The sequence below is a fragment of the Saccostrea echinata genome, unplaced genomic scaffold (genome assembly GCF_033153115.1).
Source record: "Saccostrea echinata isolate AGI-Se365-2 ecotype Australia unplaced genomic scaffold, CSIRO_AGI_Sech_v1 ptg000004l, whole genome shotgun sequence".
NCBI lineage: Eukaryota > Metazoa > Mollusca > Bivalvia > Ostreida > Ostreidae > Saccostrea > Saccostrea echinata.
Genome location: NW_026889753.1, coordinates 1,013,649 through 1,033,560, shown reverse-complemented (window position 1 = coordinate 1,033,560; position 19,912 = coordinate 1,013,649). Strand labels below are relative to the sequence as shown.

Below are 19,912 nucleotides of genomic sequence, written 5' to 3'. Positions count from 1 at the left end.
TTATCAAGATTCACTGACTATTTATTTCCTTGTTCTGAGAATTATATATAATGTGCAAGTAAAGTAGGTGCAGGGGACATTCGATATGATCTTGACGTGACTTTGAGGTCAAAACCACTGGAGTAAGTTTAGAATTCCCCAATATCATTGGAAATTCCTACTTTTATGATAGACTTGTATGTGCCCTCACAATGCCGCTACGTCGCTTGGTTATCGTCCCTTGCTCCCATGCTTTAAGCCTTAATTGTCGTGAATTTTGGTTGGAAAGGCTCTTTTGATTAGCTAAATTAAAATCGTGACATCGACACTTCTACGTTTTGGATTCTAATTGTGACCTCATTCGGCATCGGGGAATGGGGGTGGGGTGGGGGGACTTGAAATCTACACTTCATATTAAGAACTATAGTTATCAATTCATGTAATTGATATGATAATGGTATTTTTTTAAATATATTTCTGTAAAACGTAACTTACAGGCAAGGGAATGAGAATGCGAGGACAACAAAACCAAACGTAAGGCGAGCAGAAGAAAAATGTTATGGTCGAGGGAGCGATAGGCCTAAGGACCCCGCTCCCTTGTGTTCTCGGTCAAGTATCATCAACCATGAACAAAGATGTATAGTTTTAAATGTCTCTGAAAATGAAACAAAACTTTCAAGATGTACACGCCGATGCTATTAACTGTACCCCAAAAACGATATATTCCACAGTAAAATTGTGAAAATCAGTCTATCAATGGAGTAAATGTTCCAACTGAAAAATTGTATCTGAGAACTAGACGGTATTCAACACGATTTTATTCCCATTCACTCTGGTGGGTGCACGTGAGCTATCGAGCACCAGGGCAATTTCCGGACAGCATGTTTTTGCAGAGGACCAGACACTAATTCCTTTGGAATTACGTGTACCAATAGAAATTTCAAGTGTAATAGAAATTTGGAGGTAATGAATTTTTTATTTGGTATTATTTTAGTAGCAATAGTCTGTGCATAGTAATGAAGCGTCAAACTTCAAGGTTTATTGACAGTCTGATAAGAGTAATAACTCTCAATTGGAATTTTAAAATAACCATCATATCTTCATAAAATTGTCAAATAAAAAGGTAATATCTGTTAAATTTTGCCCCGCAAGGTATGTTTGTGTATATTATAATCATAAATTGAATTTTCTTTTAGGAAATCATTAGCATTAAAGAGGGATGAGGAACCTTAATTGAAATGCAGTTCCATTTTGGTCCTTTTAGTGGTCAAACATCGGCAATAAGAACCTCTATAGAAGTAGGCACAACTCACCATCACAGAATACAAACGTGACAGATCACAAAGGAAACGTACCAAGACCGGTCCAGACTTGAGATCAACAGAAAAGAACAATATTAGGCCTCAAGAAAAACTGGGTTAACATAGCTGGAAAAAATTATTATAAGGAGGTAAAACAAGATGTGTTTGTGAAACACTGATGCCCCCATATGGCAGCTTATGGCAAAGGTTAAAGTTTCTCAAATGCAAGTCAAAATCCAGGCCAAAAGATAAAAAAATGTTGGTACCCAAAGAAAGGTCTTGTCTCGAGGAATATACCTGTGAAATGTGAAAGACCTAGCTGCAACTGTTCAAAAGTTTTGGCAAAGGTTAAAGTTTTTTAAAAGTAAGTAAAATGTCAAGGTCAAAGTGGTTGGTATCCAAAGGAAGGTCTTGTCACAAGGATTACATATGTGAAGTATGAAAGCCTTAGCACCAACCATTCAAAAGTTATGGCCAAGGTTAAAGTTTTTCAAAAGTAGGTCAAACTCCTATGTCAAGGTCAAAGGGTCAAAGTGGTTGGTATTCAAAGGAAGGTTATGTCACAAGTAGGGTTGGATACCGGTACTCGGTACCAATACCGTCAGGGATAGACATTAACTTTCAGACTTACTTGCCCTTCGGGCAAGTGAACTCAAACTTTGACTTGTCCGAATGCAAAACTTGGTTGCCCAAAATTTAGAAAGAAGAGAACCGGTATCTTAATTTTTTATTGTAAATAAAGTGAGATCTTACTTTATATTTGGCAAGATAAGTGCCAGAAAAAATTTGATGTGCTGCTCATTTTAAATTTTAAATACTTGTAAACTCACACTACCATGCAGCAATATTTCCCATAAAATAACATTCATATTTTTAAATTTATTTTTGTGCGATCTTTTTGCGAATCTTGATTTTTTTTTCCATGAAAAAGGGGAAACAGTTGCCATGCTTACATATTCTGATTAGAATACATCGTGCACCGAGAATAACTATTCTTTACATTCTGTGAGTTAATAAATAAACTATTTTATGTATCTTATTTCATAATAAGAATGTATTTAGAAAGTTGTCAGACGGAAAGCATATTTTTGTCAACTACCACGAAAGAAAAACGGAATAATGAACCCGATTTTTCAAACGCTACTGAGGAATTTACGAATGCAAAACAATGTCATATGCCTGGTAGAAATCAAATGTTCAATTTATTGTTTTGTTTATAAACTAATGAAAGATATAAAAAAAAATCTATCAGAAATATTAACTTGCCCGATCGGACAAGTACATAACAATTTCACTTGCCCGAACTGAGAATTTACTTGCCCCGGGCAATCGGACAACCGTTAATGTCGATCCCTGACCGTACCGAATAGTTACTTCAAAAATACCGGTAAAATACCGTTTCATTTAATACCGGTACTAATAACGATACTTCTTAATCTTTAAAACATTTTAGTTCGTTCAATTTGATTTAAAAAATAAACATTCCAAACTTGCTAAAATCGAATTCTCCGCTCTTTGAAAGGGTAGGCTAATTACTTGTAACGAAATGGATTCTTAGAAAGATACTTACTTTCGACTGCCGATATTCGAGGTAAATCAATACGTATATTTTTTTTTTATAAATCAAAATACATTCACATGAATCTTATTTTAATTTTATAGATAAAAACTGATAATAAATGTAAATTATAAAGGTAAAATGTCGCAAAATGTGATCTATCCATTATCTAATGTTTTGTCATTTAGTGCGACCAAACAACAGGGGTCCTGACAACCGGGTGAAGCAGTCAGCCGATTTGTGCAAATTAATTTGTTTGGGATTCAATTGATTTGTTTTGTTGATCATTTATTTATTGAAAAGTTGAAATGAAATGTTTGTAATTTGAATATTAGGAATATCTATTTTTATATCTTAAAAGCATGGAACAAAGTTTATAAGCTCACTTTTGATTATATCATTGAAAGGTTAGTGAATGGTAAAAGCACATTTGTTATAAAATGAACCCTCATTCTTATTCATCAATGCATAGTACCGTATCGTTAAAAATACCGTATCGTTTCAAAAATACCGGTATGGTATCGTACCGTTTCATCCTTAACGGTGTCCAACCCTAGTCACAAGAATTACATATGTGAAGTATGAAAGCCCTAGCATCAACCATTCAAAAGTTATGGCTAAGGTTAAAGTTTTTCAAAAGTAGGTCAAACTCCTAGGTCAAGGTCAAAAGGTCAAAGTGGTTGGTATCCAAAAACAAGAGACCCATGGGCCACATTGCTCACCTGAGCACATTGGCTAGGCAAAAGCACAACTCAGTTCAGGGGGGGAGGGGGGCTTGAATTTTAAACTACCTGATGATGCTTCCATGTCAAAATAACAAATGGCTTTGTTGTACTTGAGAAGGTTTTAAAAAAATTTTTGTCATATATTCCTTTTTAAAAATTTGATCCCCCATTGTGGCTCCTCACTATCCCAGGGGTCATCATTTGAACAAACTTGAATTTACACTACCTGAGGATGCTTCCATATCAATATGACTAAACATAGCTTTTCTGTTCTTGAGAAGAAATATTTTTTCTATATGTTCTTATGTAAACTTTCAATCCCCCTATTGGGCCCCAACCTACCCCTGGGGGTCATCATTTGAACAAAATTGAATTTACACTACCTGAGGATGCTTCCATATCAAAATGACTAATCATGGCTTTGCAGTTCTTCCTCAGAAGAAATCTTCCTATATATTTCTATTCCAGACTTTGATCCTCCATTGTGGCCCCACCCTACCTCAGGGGGGTCAACTTTTGAACAAATTTGAATCTACACTACCTGAGGATACTTCCCCATAAATATGATCAATCAGGGCTTTGCTGATATTGAGAAGAAGATTTTTAAAGATTTTTCCTATATGTTTCTATGTAAAACTTTGATCCTCCATTGTGGCCTGCCCTACCCCCAGGGGGTCAGGATTTGAATAAATTTGAATCTACACTACCTGAGGATGCTTCCATATAAATATGACTCATCACGGCTTTGCTGTTCTTGAGAAGAAGATTTTCAAAGGTTTTCCCATTTATTTCTATGTAAAACTTTGATCCTCAACCGTGGCCCCGCCCTACCCCTGGCGGTCATGATTTGAACAAATTTGAATCTACACTGCCTGAGGATGCTTCCACATGAGTTTCCCTGGCTTTGTGGTTCTTGAGAAGAAGATGCTATTAATTTTTCACTTATTCTTTATTATCTCCCCTTGAAAGAAGGCGTGGCCCTTCATTTGAACAAACTTGAATCCCCTTCACCCAAGGATACTTTGTGGCAAGTTTGGTTGAAATTGGCCCAGTGGTTCTTGAGAAGAAGTCGAAAATGTGAAAAGTTTACAGGCAGACGGACAGACGGACTACAGACAAAATGTGATCAGAAAAGCTCACTTGAGCCTTCGGCTCAGGTGAGCTAAAAAAGGTCTTGTCACAAGGATTACATATGTGAAGTATGAAAGCCTTAGCTCCAACCATTCAAAAGTTTTGGCCAAGGTTAAAGTTTTTCAAAAGTAGGTCAAACTCCAAGGTCAAGGTGAAAAGGTCAAAGTTGTTGGTATTCAAAGGAAGGCCTTGTCACAAAGAATACACATGTGAAGCTTGAAACCCCAAGCACCAACTGTTCAGAAGTTATGGCCAAGGTTAAAGTCTCATAAAATTTTGCAGAAGTGGGTCAAACTCCAAGGTCAAGGTCAAAAGGTCAAATACGATGGTACCCAAAGAAAGGTCTTGTCACAAGGAATACACATGTGAAATATGAAAGTCATAGCTCCAACCAATCAAAAGTTATGGGCAAGGTTAAAGTTGACAACAGACAGACAGACAAATGGAGAAACAGACAGACAGGACAAAAACAATATACCCCCAGGATCTTTCGATCCTGGGGCATAAAAAAGAGCAAAATATTCAAGTGTTGTCTTTTCATTTGAAGTCTTTTATTATTTTTTTGTGTGTGTAAATTTTAAAGCTTTCTTATGTCTTTTATGGATATATTAGTGCTACAGAACAGCACACAGACAAAGATCAACCCAATGATAAATAAAATTACCTATCAATGGTTTAGCACTTCTTTATTAAGTTTGCATCAACAAATATGTATAACTGACAAAATAACAATCAAAATCAACTCTCTCTTTCACTCTCTTCTATAATATCCCCAGAAATGAATTGATGGTATAAAATACCACAACACAACATTCCACAATATGTTTTTTCAGTCAATATCTTTGTCTTCAACATTTGGTCCAATGCTTTCTTCATCATCTGCATCTTCATCTGTATTTTCATCTTCATTATCATCACTATGATCATCTTCATTCTGACTTAAGATGTGTTTATTTTCACTCAAATCATTGAAATCATTTTCTGTCTGTTTTTCACTTTGAAATGCTTGTTCTCTTCCTTTTTTACTTAAACAAGACTTTGTCTTGGGTCCACTTAACCAGTAGTAATCATTCAATGATGAAATGTTTGATAAAGAATCTTCCCCAGAGCCTTTGACTTCAAGATCTGATTGTTCTGCAAGTTTCACATTGTCCTTTTTCTGTGAAAGCAGTGAGGGATTTGTGATGGGACTCTGCTTTTGGGGGTCTCCAGTGTCATGATAAACTAAGGAGGGGCCCCACCCACGAGTCACTGACAGGTGTTCACTGCTAAAGGGTCGAGGAACGTGAATATTGGTGTACATTTTATATGTCTCGCTATGTCCAGTCCGAATGGCATCAGTCCAGCTCATTCCCATCTGATACATCTGTGAATTATCAATAATATAACTTTCAATCATTCCTAATACTTAGTACTAGAGTCTGGCTGTAGCCCTGAACTTCTGTGACAAAAATTATACATTTGGTTAGGACTGTACAATTATAATCACATTCATGTGGCTTGTCTCCTAAAAGTTCAGGAGTAAAGAAGATGAGGGACATTGTGTTATATATTCCAATATACAAGTTAGCCCTACCTTGAGGATATACAAGTTAGCCCTACCTTGAGAATATACAAGTTAGCACTACCTTGAGGCCTCGTCATAAGGGCATCTACGGTATTTTATATGTTTTGTAGAGGACTAGCTGCTTATTATCAATAATCATGAGAACAGTTTGTCTGGTAGATGCCCAAGAGAAGAGAAAAAGATTTTTTAAGAGGTGAAATGTATTTTCAATTAATGATCAACTTAGCCCCACCTGTTATTGTTAACCCCTGAAGGCTAGATCCAGAAGGCATCAATTTCACAATTTTGATAAAGGTTAATTACTCATTGTAATCATGTAAACAGTTTTCCTAATACATGTCCATGAGTAAAGAAGAGATTTTCAACATTTTAACGTATTTTTCAATATCTGACCAACTTAGTCCCACCCTTGGGCCTGAAACAAGGGTCCATGGGCCACAAATTTCACAAGTTTGGTTTGGGATCATTATAATCTTGCTAAATGTTCCTTGAGTAAAGATTTTCAAGTTTGTTATGCATTTAAAATACATGGCCACCTTAGCCCCACCCCCGGGCCTGAATGCTGGATTCAGGGGACTAAAAAGTTTACAATTTTGGTAATGGTTTATGCTCTCATTGAATGTAATCTTAAAATCTTTTAGAAAAGATTTTTTTAAAGATGTGATAAATTTTCAATATATGACCAACTTAGTCCCAATCAAAGGCCTAACCCACTTGAAATTGCCCCGGGCAATGAATTTCACAATTATAACTAGTGGGTATTTTTTTTTTTTTTACAAAAAAAACACATGTCTCCCCTTCTTGACCAACATTAACGAGTGCAAATATATGATCAGGTCAAAAATAATAATGCAGATCATATCAACTCAAATTCTGTGTACAAAATTTCAAGTCTTCATGTCAAATGGATCTCAAGTAATGGTCTGGCCGTGTTTTTCTTAATTTGACCTTGAAGAAAGTGGTCAAGGTCAAATATTTTGATGCAGTGCATTTAGTCTCAATGTTGTCTTTCATTGTCCCAAGTTTGAAATCCTAATGTCAAAAAGTTCTCAAGCTATGACCTAGACTATATTTTCATGTAAAAGATTGCCCTTGACTTTATTAATAGGTCAAGGTGAAAAAAAAATGTTGGCATTCACCCTTCCTCTATACAACCTCTCCATGTTCCAAGTTTGAAGTCTTAATGTCAGGGTTCTCAAGTTACGGTCTAGTCGTGTTTGCTCTATTTGACCTTGAAGAAAGGGTCAAGGTCAAAATTTTGATGCGTTGCATCTTGTAACAATGTTTTCTTTCTATGTTAAAAGTTTGAAGTCCTAGTATCAAAGGGTACTCAAGCTAAGGCCTGGACTCTATTTTGTTGTAAAAGATTGACCTTGACCTTATAATAATTGAATCAAGATCAAAAATTTTGGTGGCATGCATCCCTCCTTTATACCACCTCTGCATGTTCCAAGTTTGAAGTCTTAATGTCAAAGGGTTCTCAAATTATGGTCAGATCACGTTTTTTTCTCTATTTGATCTTGAAGGCAGAAAGGGGTCAAGGTCAAAATTCTAAGGCAGTGCAACTTGTCTCAATGTCTTCTGCCTATGTTATAAGTTTGAAGTCCTAATATCAAAGGGATCTCAAGTTACGGGCTGAACTCTATTTTGATGTAAAAGATTGACCCTGACCTTATAAATAGGTCAAGGTCAAAAATTTTGGTGGTGTGCACTTTTTCTCAATGTCATCTATCTACATTCCAAGTTTGAAGTCTTAATATCAAAGGGTATTTAAGTTATGGCCTGGACAAAATTTGGATGAAGAAGAAGAATAAGAAAATCGACAAAAACAATATGTCTCCCCTGGAAGGGGAGACATAATACAAGGTTAAGAGGTTATTATAATCTTGCAAACAGTTTTCCCTTTAAAAGATGATTTTCAAAAACCTAATAAATTTTCAATATATATCACCAAGAAGGCCACATCCTGGGGCCTGAACCATAGGCCTGGTGCCATGAACTTCATTATTTTGGTAGAAAAGTAAGTGGTTATTATAATCATGGAAACAGTCTACCTGCTAACTGACCCTGAGTACAGAAGATGATTTTCAAAAGATGTAATACATGTACAATCAAAAGATGTAATGTATTTTCATGTTAAGACCAACAAAGCCCAAACTCATGACCCTGGGGTTATGAATTTGCAATTGGGTAAAAATTGAGTACATATTGTACTCATTGAATTATGCAAACAGTTTACCTGCTAGATATCCATGAGTAAAGAAGATTTTATAATATGTGATACATTGTCGATATAAGCATATGACTAACCCAAGGGCTATGAATTTCGAGGGCTCATTGTTTACTATACTGATGCCAACAGTTTGACTGCTTGATGTCCAGGAGTAATTAATTTTTATTGTTTTGGCCACACCCCTTGGGTCCCAGGGAGACAGACTCCATGTAACTCAAAAGTATTTGTTCCCCTACACCCATAGATTCTATATAGCAAAATTGGTTGAAACCAGTTCAGCAATTTCAGAGAAGAAGCTGCAAATGTTGAAAAAAAATTATGACCAGTGGACAATGGGTGACGACAGACAAAAACAGATAGCATAAGGTTACTTGAGTGACTCAGGTGACATAAAGAATGGATTATTCATTGCTTCATGTATGATTAAAAGTAGTTAACAATGTATGGCTTTTCACAAGGAAGAATACCAAACGTAATCAATAAACAACTATCTTAATAGTCGTAAAAGAACTCCTATTCTTCTGGGGGTTACTGACAGGGTAATGGTCATTAATTGTTATTCCAATCAGTTTCACAATGAATTCTGTGACGTCAATATGACTTTAATATAACTATAATTATCCTACTGATCAGTAATTACCTCCCCTGAATCTTCAGAACTGATTTTTCTAGGACGCCCCTTTTTATTTGGCAAGGATAACTGAAAGAGAAAAAAAATCTCATAAAAGGGTAGGTCTGTGAATGGACATCTCATTATAGGTTAGGTCTGTGATGGCTAATCACCAATTAATTATTGGGATTATATTTTCTAACTACTGTAGATTCCTTATTTTTCGAGAGTACATGTACTTTTTATCATGAAATGGCTCTTGAGCTTCTAATCGCGAGAACAATAATTCGCGAGTAGATGGTTCATCAAGAGATTTTACATTGATTTCAGCACCATAAAAATAAAAGTGAGTAATTATATTTCGCAAGTGGTGTTTCTCACGAAATTATGCAATAATTAATTCCTCGCATATATTAGAAATCTACAGTACATGTATTCAAATGGTAACAGTCTAGTGTCTAAAATGAACTTGACCAAACACTCCTTTTTTTCTCAAAAAGGGAATGACCAGTATGAACTTTTACTATGTATGGTACTACATGTTTGTGTACTACATATTAATATGATGTAGGATAAACACCATTAGTCAAAATACAATATATACCCCAGTAGGAGGGTGACAACAATTACCTGAAGATTATTAAGCTCTGTCTCATCAATGGCTTTTGATAAGGATTCATGACTGCTTGACATTAAGGACAAGTTTCTGGACACCTTTTCTTGTTTCTGATTATATTGTGACAGGATTTGCTTAAACTTTCAGTTTTGTCTTGATAGAAAAATATCAACACCTTAGGTAAATTCATATCAAGTTTGAGCTATTTTTATGCACCTATTCTGGAAAGGAAAAAAAATCATGTTTTTCAGCGAGAGTCAAATGTTATATTGGCCATTTTGGAAATATTACAGTACTTCCTTAAGACACCTAATGGGACATTTGTACCAATTTTGTGAAATGACAAAATGCAATGGTGAACTGTAAAGCTGCTTGCTTTTTTGCCTTTCAGTACGGTGATGAAATGACAGGAGATAGCTACTGAACTTCCTTAGTTACCTTCTGTTATCTCTATCTTGCACTCAAAACTTACTCTCACTCTTTTACATTCTCCTTCCTTCTGGACAGCATTGAAAAGAAGCAAGTAGCCCTATCATTACACCATGTGAAGCAACTATCCATATGACACAATTCTAAATAAAGGCTGTCCTTGGGGGGAAAAATTTACTTTTCACAGGACAATTTTTTTAAAGAAAATCTTTCATAAGCCTGTGGCTCTGGTACTCAGGAAAGTTAAGATTTTTTTAAACTCTGAAATAGTACCAGCTGACATATTGTTTTGTACTATACTTACTGGCAATTGTTGAAGTTCCATCTTTACTTCCTCTTTGAAATCAACACCTTGGTATACTGTAGTGATTACATTAAGGATAGTTCAATAATGTCAAATTCTTGTTTGTAGATGCGTTATATTGTAGGCCATACTAAGAATGATATAATTATCTCAACACAGATTTCGTCTATTGCTGTCCAGCATGTAAGGGGGGGGGGAGATAACATATTTTACAGTAAAAGTATTACAGACCACAAGAAGGCATTAGCAATCATTAGATTTAATAACATTACACAATTTACCAGGTACTTGAATAATATTTTCTTTGCCTACCAGAACAATGAAAGTTGTTTTTTTCTTAAGGTGGAATGCTACACCAAAGTTTTATTTAATGAATGTTTAAGATATCTCTTTTGAAATATGGTTTCAGCATGGAAAGATTGATATTAGCTCTTATTTATTTATAAGAATTTTTTTGCATTTTTTCAAAGAAAATGTAAAAATTCGTTTATTTGCAAATACGATGCTTTAGAGTCGAGTTTAAAATAAATTAAAAAATAAATATATCTATTTTTTTTATATTGTATCTAACTGAAAGGATATGTCTTGAACTTTCCTTTTCGCTTGATAATGACCAACGGAAAGACTATTCTGATAGCTCTGTTACACTGCATTCCCCAGTACAAGACATCTGGCTCATCAATGCGTTTATGTAACACCGTCAGAAGATCATCTCTGGACACCGAACATTCCATGTCATCCGAAAATTGTACAAGATCTTCAAAAGACAATTTTATATATAAGACACTTTGAACAGGTGTGGAGTGAACTTGATAAATCAAATATATACACAGATGAACATCTGCAAATGTTTTCTTTTATATAACATGATTTGAGCAAAGTATAACTATTACTGTATAGATCCAAACCGTCAATGACCACAAATTCATTGTAAAGTCATTAACAGTTTACTTAATTTCTCAGTGATGTAAAAAATGGTCAACATCTTCAATGGATTCAACATATAGCATTGAGATTTCTTTTATAAAAAAAAAAAAATGAGGAACTGTGAGCACGGAGCTCACAAAATGTAACCCCTTGCCTCCCATATGTTTATAATGGCAAAGTCCATGTCTTGATAGCTAGGAGACCCAAAATAAGCATCCGATCAAAAAGTAAAATAGGAGTGGAACAATGGCAGTATGTATTTAAGATTCTGTGAAAGTACCATTAAATTATATTCAGTGATATAGGAGGTGTTGTGGATAAGAGATGTTTGTACCATAGGACTGGCGGTAAATTTAGATTTTGCTTTGATGTTGCTGTGGTGTATATGCCAGAAGAATCACAGTTTTTTTTTAAGTCACGCCCACCTTTTGGCATCAAGCCATACTGTGACAAGACCTTGACTGATGAATGCATGATGTATTGTTAATTTCCAGACCTTGTCAATGGCTGATGAATGAATAAAGTCAACATTTTTAACAAAAATACTAACATTAGCCTGTCGATGTTCGCTTCATAAATGTTTTCTCCGCATATCCTTAATCAGTAAATGATACGTCCTAATTGTCGAATTCTCGTCATTCTCTTTCCCGTCTCCAAATACATATAGCAATTTCACATCAGAAGTTCCCGCATTTTTTTGTTTTTCTTTTTACGTCCAATACCATTTCAAATTTACATTAAAATGTCAGAAATCATTTCATTTTTTTCTGTACGCCAATTGCCATAAAGAAAATTTTCAATGGCGATGTTTCCCATCCCCATCGCCCCTTTTTTTCAAAAAAAAAAAAAAAAAAAAAAAAAAAAAAAAGATCTAGAAAGATAAATTTTCTTTCAGAGTTGATGGCCTGAATATAAAAGCTTACAATTGCTACCCCTGTACCTGATAAAAATCATGTTTTCTGCGTCTTCAACATTCCAAAGGTACAATATCTTCACACGTACCAATTCCGACCTTTTTTTTTTTTATCAACAATTAGCAGTAGCAGTGCCTCAGCTAAATATGATCCTTGCAGATGGAGACAGCTATTTATACAGACTCCGGACCGTGGCTTGACACCTCGTGGTAGGCGGTGCTAATTATCAACTTGCTTTTCTCTCACTGGTCCTCTGGTACAAGTAACTTATACAATAGATATTTTAAAATTGGTTAGCGGTAAATACACTCACAGTTTTTATTCACTCGGGACTCCGCCCCTCGTGAATGAAAAACTGTGAGTGTATTTACCGCTAACCAATTAATATCTATAGTGTAACTATAACATACCCCAAAGTGTAACAGAAGGACGGACGGGCACACAGACATACATACAGGCAGACGGACACCCCCATCACTATACACACCCCACCCCCACCAGCTTTTCAAGTGGGGGGTATAAAAATTTCAAGGTTTAATAACTGCAGAAATACTTGTTATAAGTCAATCTCAGGTGTAAATATAGTTAATAAGATATCATTTTTAATCAGATACATTTAGCCTAGGATGTAATCAAATCTACCATAAAAGTCTTAGGCTTTTACAGGATTGGATAATGTGCCCAATCTGTATCAAATCTTAAAATTCAGATCAGGATTCACTTTGACATATCTATGGTATTTCACAAATACTGTATACAGGGAAATTTTCGCCTTCGTTTTAATTTCACTCCTTTCACCCTAGACACAAGTGGGCGAATTTAAGATGGGGCGAATACAAAGTACCGTAAATACCTGGTAGTACAGTATATTTTCTTAAACAAAACTGTGACTGGGCGAAATTAAAATGGGGCTAAATTGTTTGCAAGTTTGAAAGGGCGAAATTTACTCAGGGCGAAAATAACCCTGTATACAGTAGATGCTGGGATTTCAAAGTTTAATTATATGTGTGGTACCAATATCTGTAGTTTGATGATTGTACATACTGTGAAGATGTTCCAGAATCTTCTCTAGATCCTGTGACATGTCTCTAAGGGGCTGATACTGCATTAACTCAGGGTCACTGAGATCGTCTGCTGGTTCCTGGACTTGCTCGATGAATGAAACACCAAAGAAATAAGTTCTTTTATAGTTAAGAAAGTCTAAAAATGTCAATATGTACATGCAATACTGTTTTGGCGGTAAGTATCAAAAAGGGATATAACTCATTTTACAGGACTAACAAGAGAGGTAGAACAATGCATTCAGAGAAATTTTCATTATCACAAAACATATATGCAACCAAGTTTAAAGTCTTGTAGAGAGCTTAAAGAAAAAAAAATAAGTGTCTCCTCTTTTTAAAAAAATATATCAAGGCCTTTTGTTCATGACTAGAATTTTTTAGTCTCTGTTATTGTAACTGTATCAATGCCAAATGATGTGACATCACAGTCTAGACTTTGTGTGTCTTTCATTATAACGAGCTATATAAAAGAGGGATCTATGTAAATAAGTGTATACATGATTGTATAAAGGTTTTGAATGTATTCTGTGATAAATACAACAGTACTCGCCCCAGTGGACAGATCTGAATACCTCTGAAATTTAGGAAATCGGGACTTGCTAGGTATTACTTTACCTCCTAAAAAACTGTCCAATGGAAATCTTGACCAATTACATCATCCCTCGTAATATCATGACATTTATTTTATAAATTTTGTGCAATAAAAAGTCCACTACTGGTGCCATTAATATTATTATATAAGGATACTTTTTGAACTTCCCCTTTCTTTGAGCTAGTGTGTCTGGAAAGATTTCTCGGACAGCCCGGTTACAAGCAGGGCCCCAGTGGATGGCCTCAGGTAACTGGGCTACAGAACTTATCTTCTGAAGCAGGAGATCTCGGGAAACGTTACCCTTTGGGAACAGACAGATCAAATCTACAATGTAAACAAACTGTAATTAAAAATATCCACTTTAAATTTTTTTAAATTCTAGACTTGAGAATTTTTGTAATATTGGGAGATAGGTCTTGACATGAAAATAAATTCTTGTAAAAAAATCTCCAATTAATTTGACTAAACTTTTTAAATTAAATAATACATGTATGTATATATAATTTTAAGAGTTATCCTTCCTGGCTGAGGATCAGATATCCTTAAGATCTAGATTTATTTCTTTGACAGAGGAATGTTAAGTTAGGGGTATTTATTTCAGAACCGGTCAAGTCTTTAAACTTATCTGTTTGTCAGATTTTAATGTATACTTTTCATTACATAATTACAAATTCAAATTTTAATTCTACAGTGACAAAATCAGGAATATTCAAAATTCATATTGTAGAAAGACATTAAATCCAATATTTTTAAAAAAGGAACATGAGGGTCTGAGGTTAACAGATAGAACTGTGACTCTAATTATCACTTGATCACAAGTCTGCATGTGTCATTGATAAAAACTGCAATATGTCTAGACAAGTAAATAAGTATAAAAACCAGTGCTCCATACCTGATTATCGATCAGTTTCAACATACTACTTCACTATATTAACTAATTTTCACTATGATTGTATGAAAAATATTACATTAAATATGATATTTTCTAATTTTTTGTTAAACATTCTTTACAAGAATGTGTTCAAAGGGGAATAACTTGCAAAGTTACCTGTCAAACATTCCTTGATTTTGTTCACTTTCCATAACTCCTTCCCTTCACTTCCAAAAAGTGGACCCTGCTCGTTCACTGAATTTCCTTGCTCATGTTGAAACTCAAAATGAGTCCTGTATTCCTGAATTTTGTTACATCCAAATGAGCATAAGGAGCACCTATACATGAATTCCGAATCAGATTTTGAAAGCTCTGGACAGAATGGGGGTCCTCCTGGAGGAGAAATATGGGGACTGCTTGATGAAATAGATTTACTGTTTGGGTATGAAAGTCGATCTAAAAATGGCAGTGGTGAATCTATGGTCTTCTTCCCTTTTTCTACAGACTTATTGCTCAAATTCCATAAAATTTGATTATGAATTTGATTGTACAGACCAAAAGGAAATTTTGTAGGATCTTCATCTCTGTAGCCTATTGAGGAAAGTGTCATTGATGGATTTCCTGGATTATGATAGCCCTGTATGTGATTACTGTCAGAATCGGAGTTCACATGTAAAGCAGGTCTGCAGGAGTTGTCTAACTTTGGCCTAACTTCAGCATTAGGACTTGGTTTATTCTCCTTTGAGTATCTTTTCTTCACAGGCGTCCTACCACTGTGAAAAGGTCTACTCCTACTTATGTCTGGAGAATCGGACTCAGAGTCACTGGACTGCCATCCATCTCGATCAGAACTTTGATTTCGTAGAGAAATGGGCACACTTCGTTTTCTCTTGTTTTGTCGCTCCGATTTATTTCTCTCTGAAATCACAGGAGAATGAACTGTAGAGAAGCCATTCACATTTTCCACTGATAAATTCACAGGACTTTCCGTCATTGAGTCGCACTGTTTTTCTTTACTATTCTGTTCCCTTTTCGGTGTCGGAGAGGGAGATTTTTCATCTCCCTGTTCTTCTGCGCATTTTAGTTTCTCCTTGTGAACTTTTCCTTGACAATGACTTTGGAAATGGGACTTAATCTGTGACTTCCAATTACATACTTGACAAAAATACACAATATTTCCTCCCTCTCTTACAAGTTTTGTAAACTTTCCGAATTCTGGTGTGAATCCAGGAGAGAAAATCATACTGTTCCCAGCAGGCTTAGATCTGGTAGAATTCACTGCCAAAATTTGGTCAGCCACTGCATGAATTTTGGACAAATTGTTTGTACATGGATGCTGACGGACAGAGTTTTCTAGTCCATACTCAATATTGACCTTTGGTCTGCTCTCGGGCCATGAAGGCTCCATCACATCAGAGACATTCTGGCCATCAAGATTCATCATAAAAGGTCTCTCCATTGATTGAGCTGATATGTTTGTGATTTCACTGTTTACTTTGTGACCAATGGAGCTGTATTTGTCACACTCTGTGTTAATCATATTAACACATTTTTCGTCTTTCTCCACTTCTTTTTCCTGCTTGGAGATTGAGGACTCGTCAGCAGACGTGACTTCCTCGTCCTGTGGATGGGAATCTGGATCCTCTTCCCCCTTAAATGCAACGTCAACACAGTGAGATGACTTTGAGTGGGCATAGAGGTCCTCCTCTGTTTCGAAACTTAGAGAACACACAGGGCATCTTGTGAGATTCTGCTTAAAGTGTTGACCTTTGACATGAGATACAAAGCTATTTTTGGAGGTCAGGATCGAGGGCAGGGTTGTACACAAAGTGCATTTGTACAAAATTTCAGCAAAGTTCATGATATTGTCCACTGACTCTGAAAAGGCTTTTTCAATCTCCATTGTGAAATATTTCCTTCCCTGTAACAGATAATTAAAGCACATGTTGGCTTAATTAACTGTGACATAATATTCTATTTCAGTTTAGTAAATTCTGAAACATTTGTGGTTTCCCTCTTTTATTTAACCATTTCCTTCATGCCCAATTTTTTCCATTGGAACCAAGTATAAAATAAAAACCAATAAAATTTAATAAATTTAAAAGTGTGTATGTGGGGGGGGGGGGGGGATTGATAGGAAAGACTACACAGGACTTTGTATTATGAATTTCATAAAGAAAAATACACTTTTATCTAATATCAATTTATTCATCTATCTATCTATATCTATTTTATATTATTTACCTTTCATGAAATTAAGAAAAATTTCAACCTCTGACAATAACTTAACAATTATTTGTGTTTATAAAGCATTTCATTGACTTTTTCAGGTTACACACACTACTAAATTTTTATGTACAACATTTTAAAATATTAATATTCGGTCGAATGTCTTGCCTAAGTTTTTTAATAAATCATTCCAGTGTAAAATTAATGACTTTTTCAATAAAATCATTAAAAAAATCATTTATGCTGTGTATATAATGTTCTGAACTCGAACTCTCTCTCTCCTGAAAAACATCTTTAAAGTGCAGACAAATAAATTTGATTGAACAACAAAAATACATGTTTAATATAACAAACATTTTTGTGTTGTTTTTTTTTATTTATAAATTTAATTCTTTTTTTTTTTACAACTCCAACTTTGGGTAAGATTATTTTTTTAATACCCCCTTTTTTCTAATTTGTATCCAGAACAATTTAGGAGGGGGCAAATCTGACTTATCATTTCCACGAATATTTCTGTTTGATACACATGATATAGGCAGGGGGTTTTTTTAGGTCTTAAAATCAAGGGCCTGGGCCTTTCCATTTGGGAAAAAATAGCGTCATTTAGTTAAGGAGGCTGGGAGGTCAACAAATTAACCACAAATTAACCACCAGATTTAACTTAATTTTTTAGATATGATATCTTAAGCTGTCAACTATCATTTGGCAAAGAAAAATTTCAAAAATTACAGTTTTAAAATTTGATCATTTTCTATATCTTCATATGGATCTCTTCTTCTAAAGGAGATCAATATAGTCTAAAAATGGCCACAACCCTTTAAAATTGGGAAAAATATCATAATCATATCATCATTTTTCGAGATAAATTCAAATAGGAGCCATTTTTTGATGTGCAAAGCATTTATTGACTAATTTATTTTGAAAATTTTGAAAAATTTATTGAAAATCAGCTTCACTTAATTGTTTGCTTTTCTGAAGTTTTATTTAATTTAAGTTTAATTTTTTTCGATTATATATATAACATTAATGTCATGTTTCGAATTGTCTTTTCGGAATTTTCTTCAATGAAATTGGGAAAAACACACACTTTTTACCATTGGGAATGGGGCCTATTACAGGCCCCCTACGACCCCTAAAAAAAACCCTGATAGGACAATCTTTTTCAAAACTTTTTCTGATTCTTCATTTGCATGGCTAATATATAAAAAAAATGTGCATCAGTTGTTCAATAGTCAGTTTCAGACTTCCTTCTATTGCAGTTTATGCATGAATTTGGTTTGAATTGGGGAAAAATGAACTTTGATAACTTCCTTCTTGGTAACATCTGCTCAGTGCTTTTCCTTTTTATAATAAAAAAAAATCTGAAATCTCTGAGAGAAAAAATATATACCTGTATTAAAAAGATGTGTTTATAATTGATCTATTTTCTAACACATACATTTTGGTCATATTCTTACAGTTTCTTCATTAATTCTTTTTTTTTCTTCCTTATATTATCAAATAAAAATTTTTAAATGAATTACTGCATGAAAATATTTAATAAACACTACTTTTTCTCATCAGTATTTTAAAAGATATGAAGAACATTGTACACCTATGTGTACAATGTAGTCTTTATTAATCTTAAATGAGACCCATTTTCATCTCCTTTTTTCGCCGTTCCTACATTTTTTTTTTCCTTATTGACTCAAAGACAGAGAGATGAACAGTTAAGTCACTTACCAGTGAAAGAAAAGTAGAGTGAATCTGCCCGCTTACCAATCTCCTCTGAAAGAAAAATTAATATGCTTCCTTTTAACACTCATGTTGTGAAAAGAAATTGCTAGACGCCAGTCTTATTTACTGACAATGTTGTGTACAGCTACAAACATGAGAAGATAGCTAAAGCGACTGACCTTTAAAAATCATTGAAATGCAGACATAAAGCCAGACAGGGATCTCTGTCTGTCTGCCGTGCATTATCACATTTACACAAACTTGCACCGAAGATGCTACCATTTCATGATGGTATCAGCTGGAAAATCGAATTGCTTGGCACAAAACGAGACGTCTGGCGCCGTTAGAAGTTTGTGAAAAAGATTCTGTCTGATATTGGGTCGTTAGCTCCGCCAAAGCCGCCAGCCAGCGCGCGTGACCTCTCTGTCAACATACACACAGTACCTAACAGCCATTCAGCGGGCCGGCGTCTCGCTGGCGCGACAGATGTCTGGACGACCAGATCACTTGGCGAATATCCGAGCCAGTGCAGCCGATCGCTAAGTCTGGAGTGCAACGTTTACAGAAGATCTTTGTTAAACGATATTAAAAAAAGGAACTACTTATGAACTTAATTATTAGACTGTCTTCTCTTATGATCATAGTGCTTGAAATACAAAGCGCGTGGTTTTGTTTACTTCCGGAAAGAGGAGGAGCTATCCAATTACTGATGGTGCACTCTCGTCCCAGCAGGTGCGCGAAATTTACTGAAGCATTACAAATTCTTAATCAGACAGCTAAATTATTTTTTTTTCAATATAATTATTATTCGTAATACGAAAGCCGGATAGGCTCATTTTTGACAAGAGAAAAAAATATTTAACTCGTTATAACGAGATAATTATCTCGTAATAACGAGTTAGTATCTCGTTATAACGAGTTAGTTATCTCGTTATAACGAATTAGTTATCTCGTTATAACGAGTTAGTTATCTCGTTATAACGAGAAAATTATCTCGTTATAACGAGTTAGTATCTCGTTATAACGAGTTAGTATCTCGTTATAACGAGTTAGTATTTCGTTATAACGAGTTAGTATCTCGTTATAACGAGTTAGTTATCTCGTTATAATGAGTTAGTATTTCGTTATAACGAGTTAGTATCTCGTTAT

At 34.9% G+C, this 19,912-nt stretch overlaps 1 protein-coding gene across 2 annotated transcripts; it reads right to left on the bottom strand.

Moving 5' to 3' along the window:
- Positions 1-5,351: 5,351 nt before the first annotated feature.
- On the bottom strand, positions 5,352-19,362 carry LOC133178954 (uncharacterized). 2 transcript variants are annotated; one of them, XM_061313612.1, is made up of 9 exons: positions 18,943-19,362; positions 18,770-18,814; positions 14,996-16,739; positions 14,103-14,271; positions 13,339-13,475; positions 11,038-11,210; positions 10,454-10,516; positions 9,135-9,194; positions 5,352-6,060 (listed from the first exon to the last, which is right to left on the bottom strand). In XM_061313612.1, exons 3-9 carry the CDS (start codon positions 16,719-16,721, stop codon positions 5,524-5,526), a joined length of 2,865 nt encoding a protein of 954 aa, XP_061169596.1. In that variant the 5' UTR covers positions 16,722-16,739; positions 18,770-18,814; positions 18,943-19,362; the 3' UTR covers positions 5,352-5,523. The 2 variants fall into 2 exon arrangements, with proteins under 2 accessions (XP_061169596.1, XP_061169597.1); XM_061313613.1 differs by lacking the exon at positions 18,943-19,362 and having other exon boundaries at positions 18,770-18,923.
- Positions 19,363-19,912: the final 550 nt, after the last annotated feature.

Bases quoted from the DNA above. Each gene is read 5' to 3' on its own strand.
- LOC133178954 (XM_061313612.1), bottom strand. From the start codon at position 16,721: ATGGAGATTGAAAAAGCCTTTTCAGAGTCAGTGGACAATATCATGAAC. The intron at 10,517-11,037 runs ACATATCCTTTC...CTTAATGTAATC, and splicing joins AGCGAAAAGGAAAGTTCAAG to ACTACAGTATACCAAGGTGT. The intron at 9,195-10,453 runs GTAAGTATAGTA...TTTCTCTTTCAG, and splicing joins TGGAACTTCAACAATTGCCA to TTATCCTTGCCAAATAAAAA.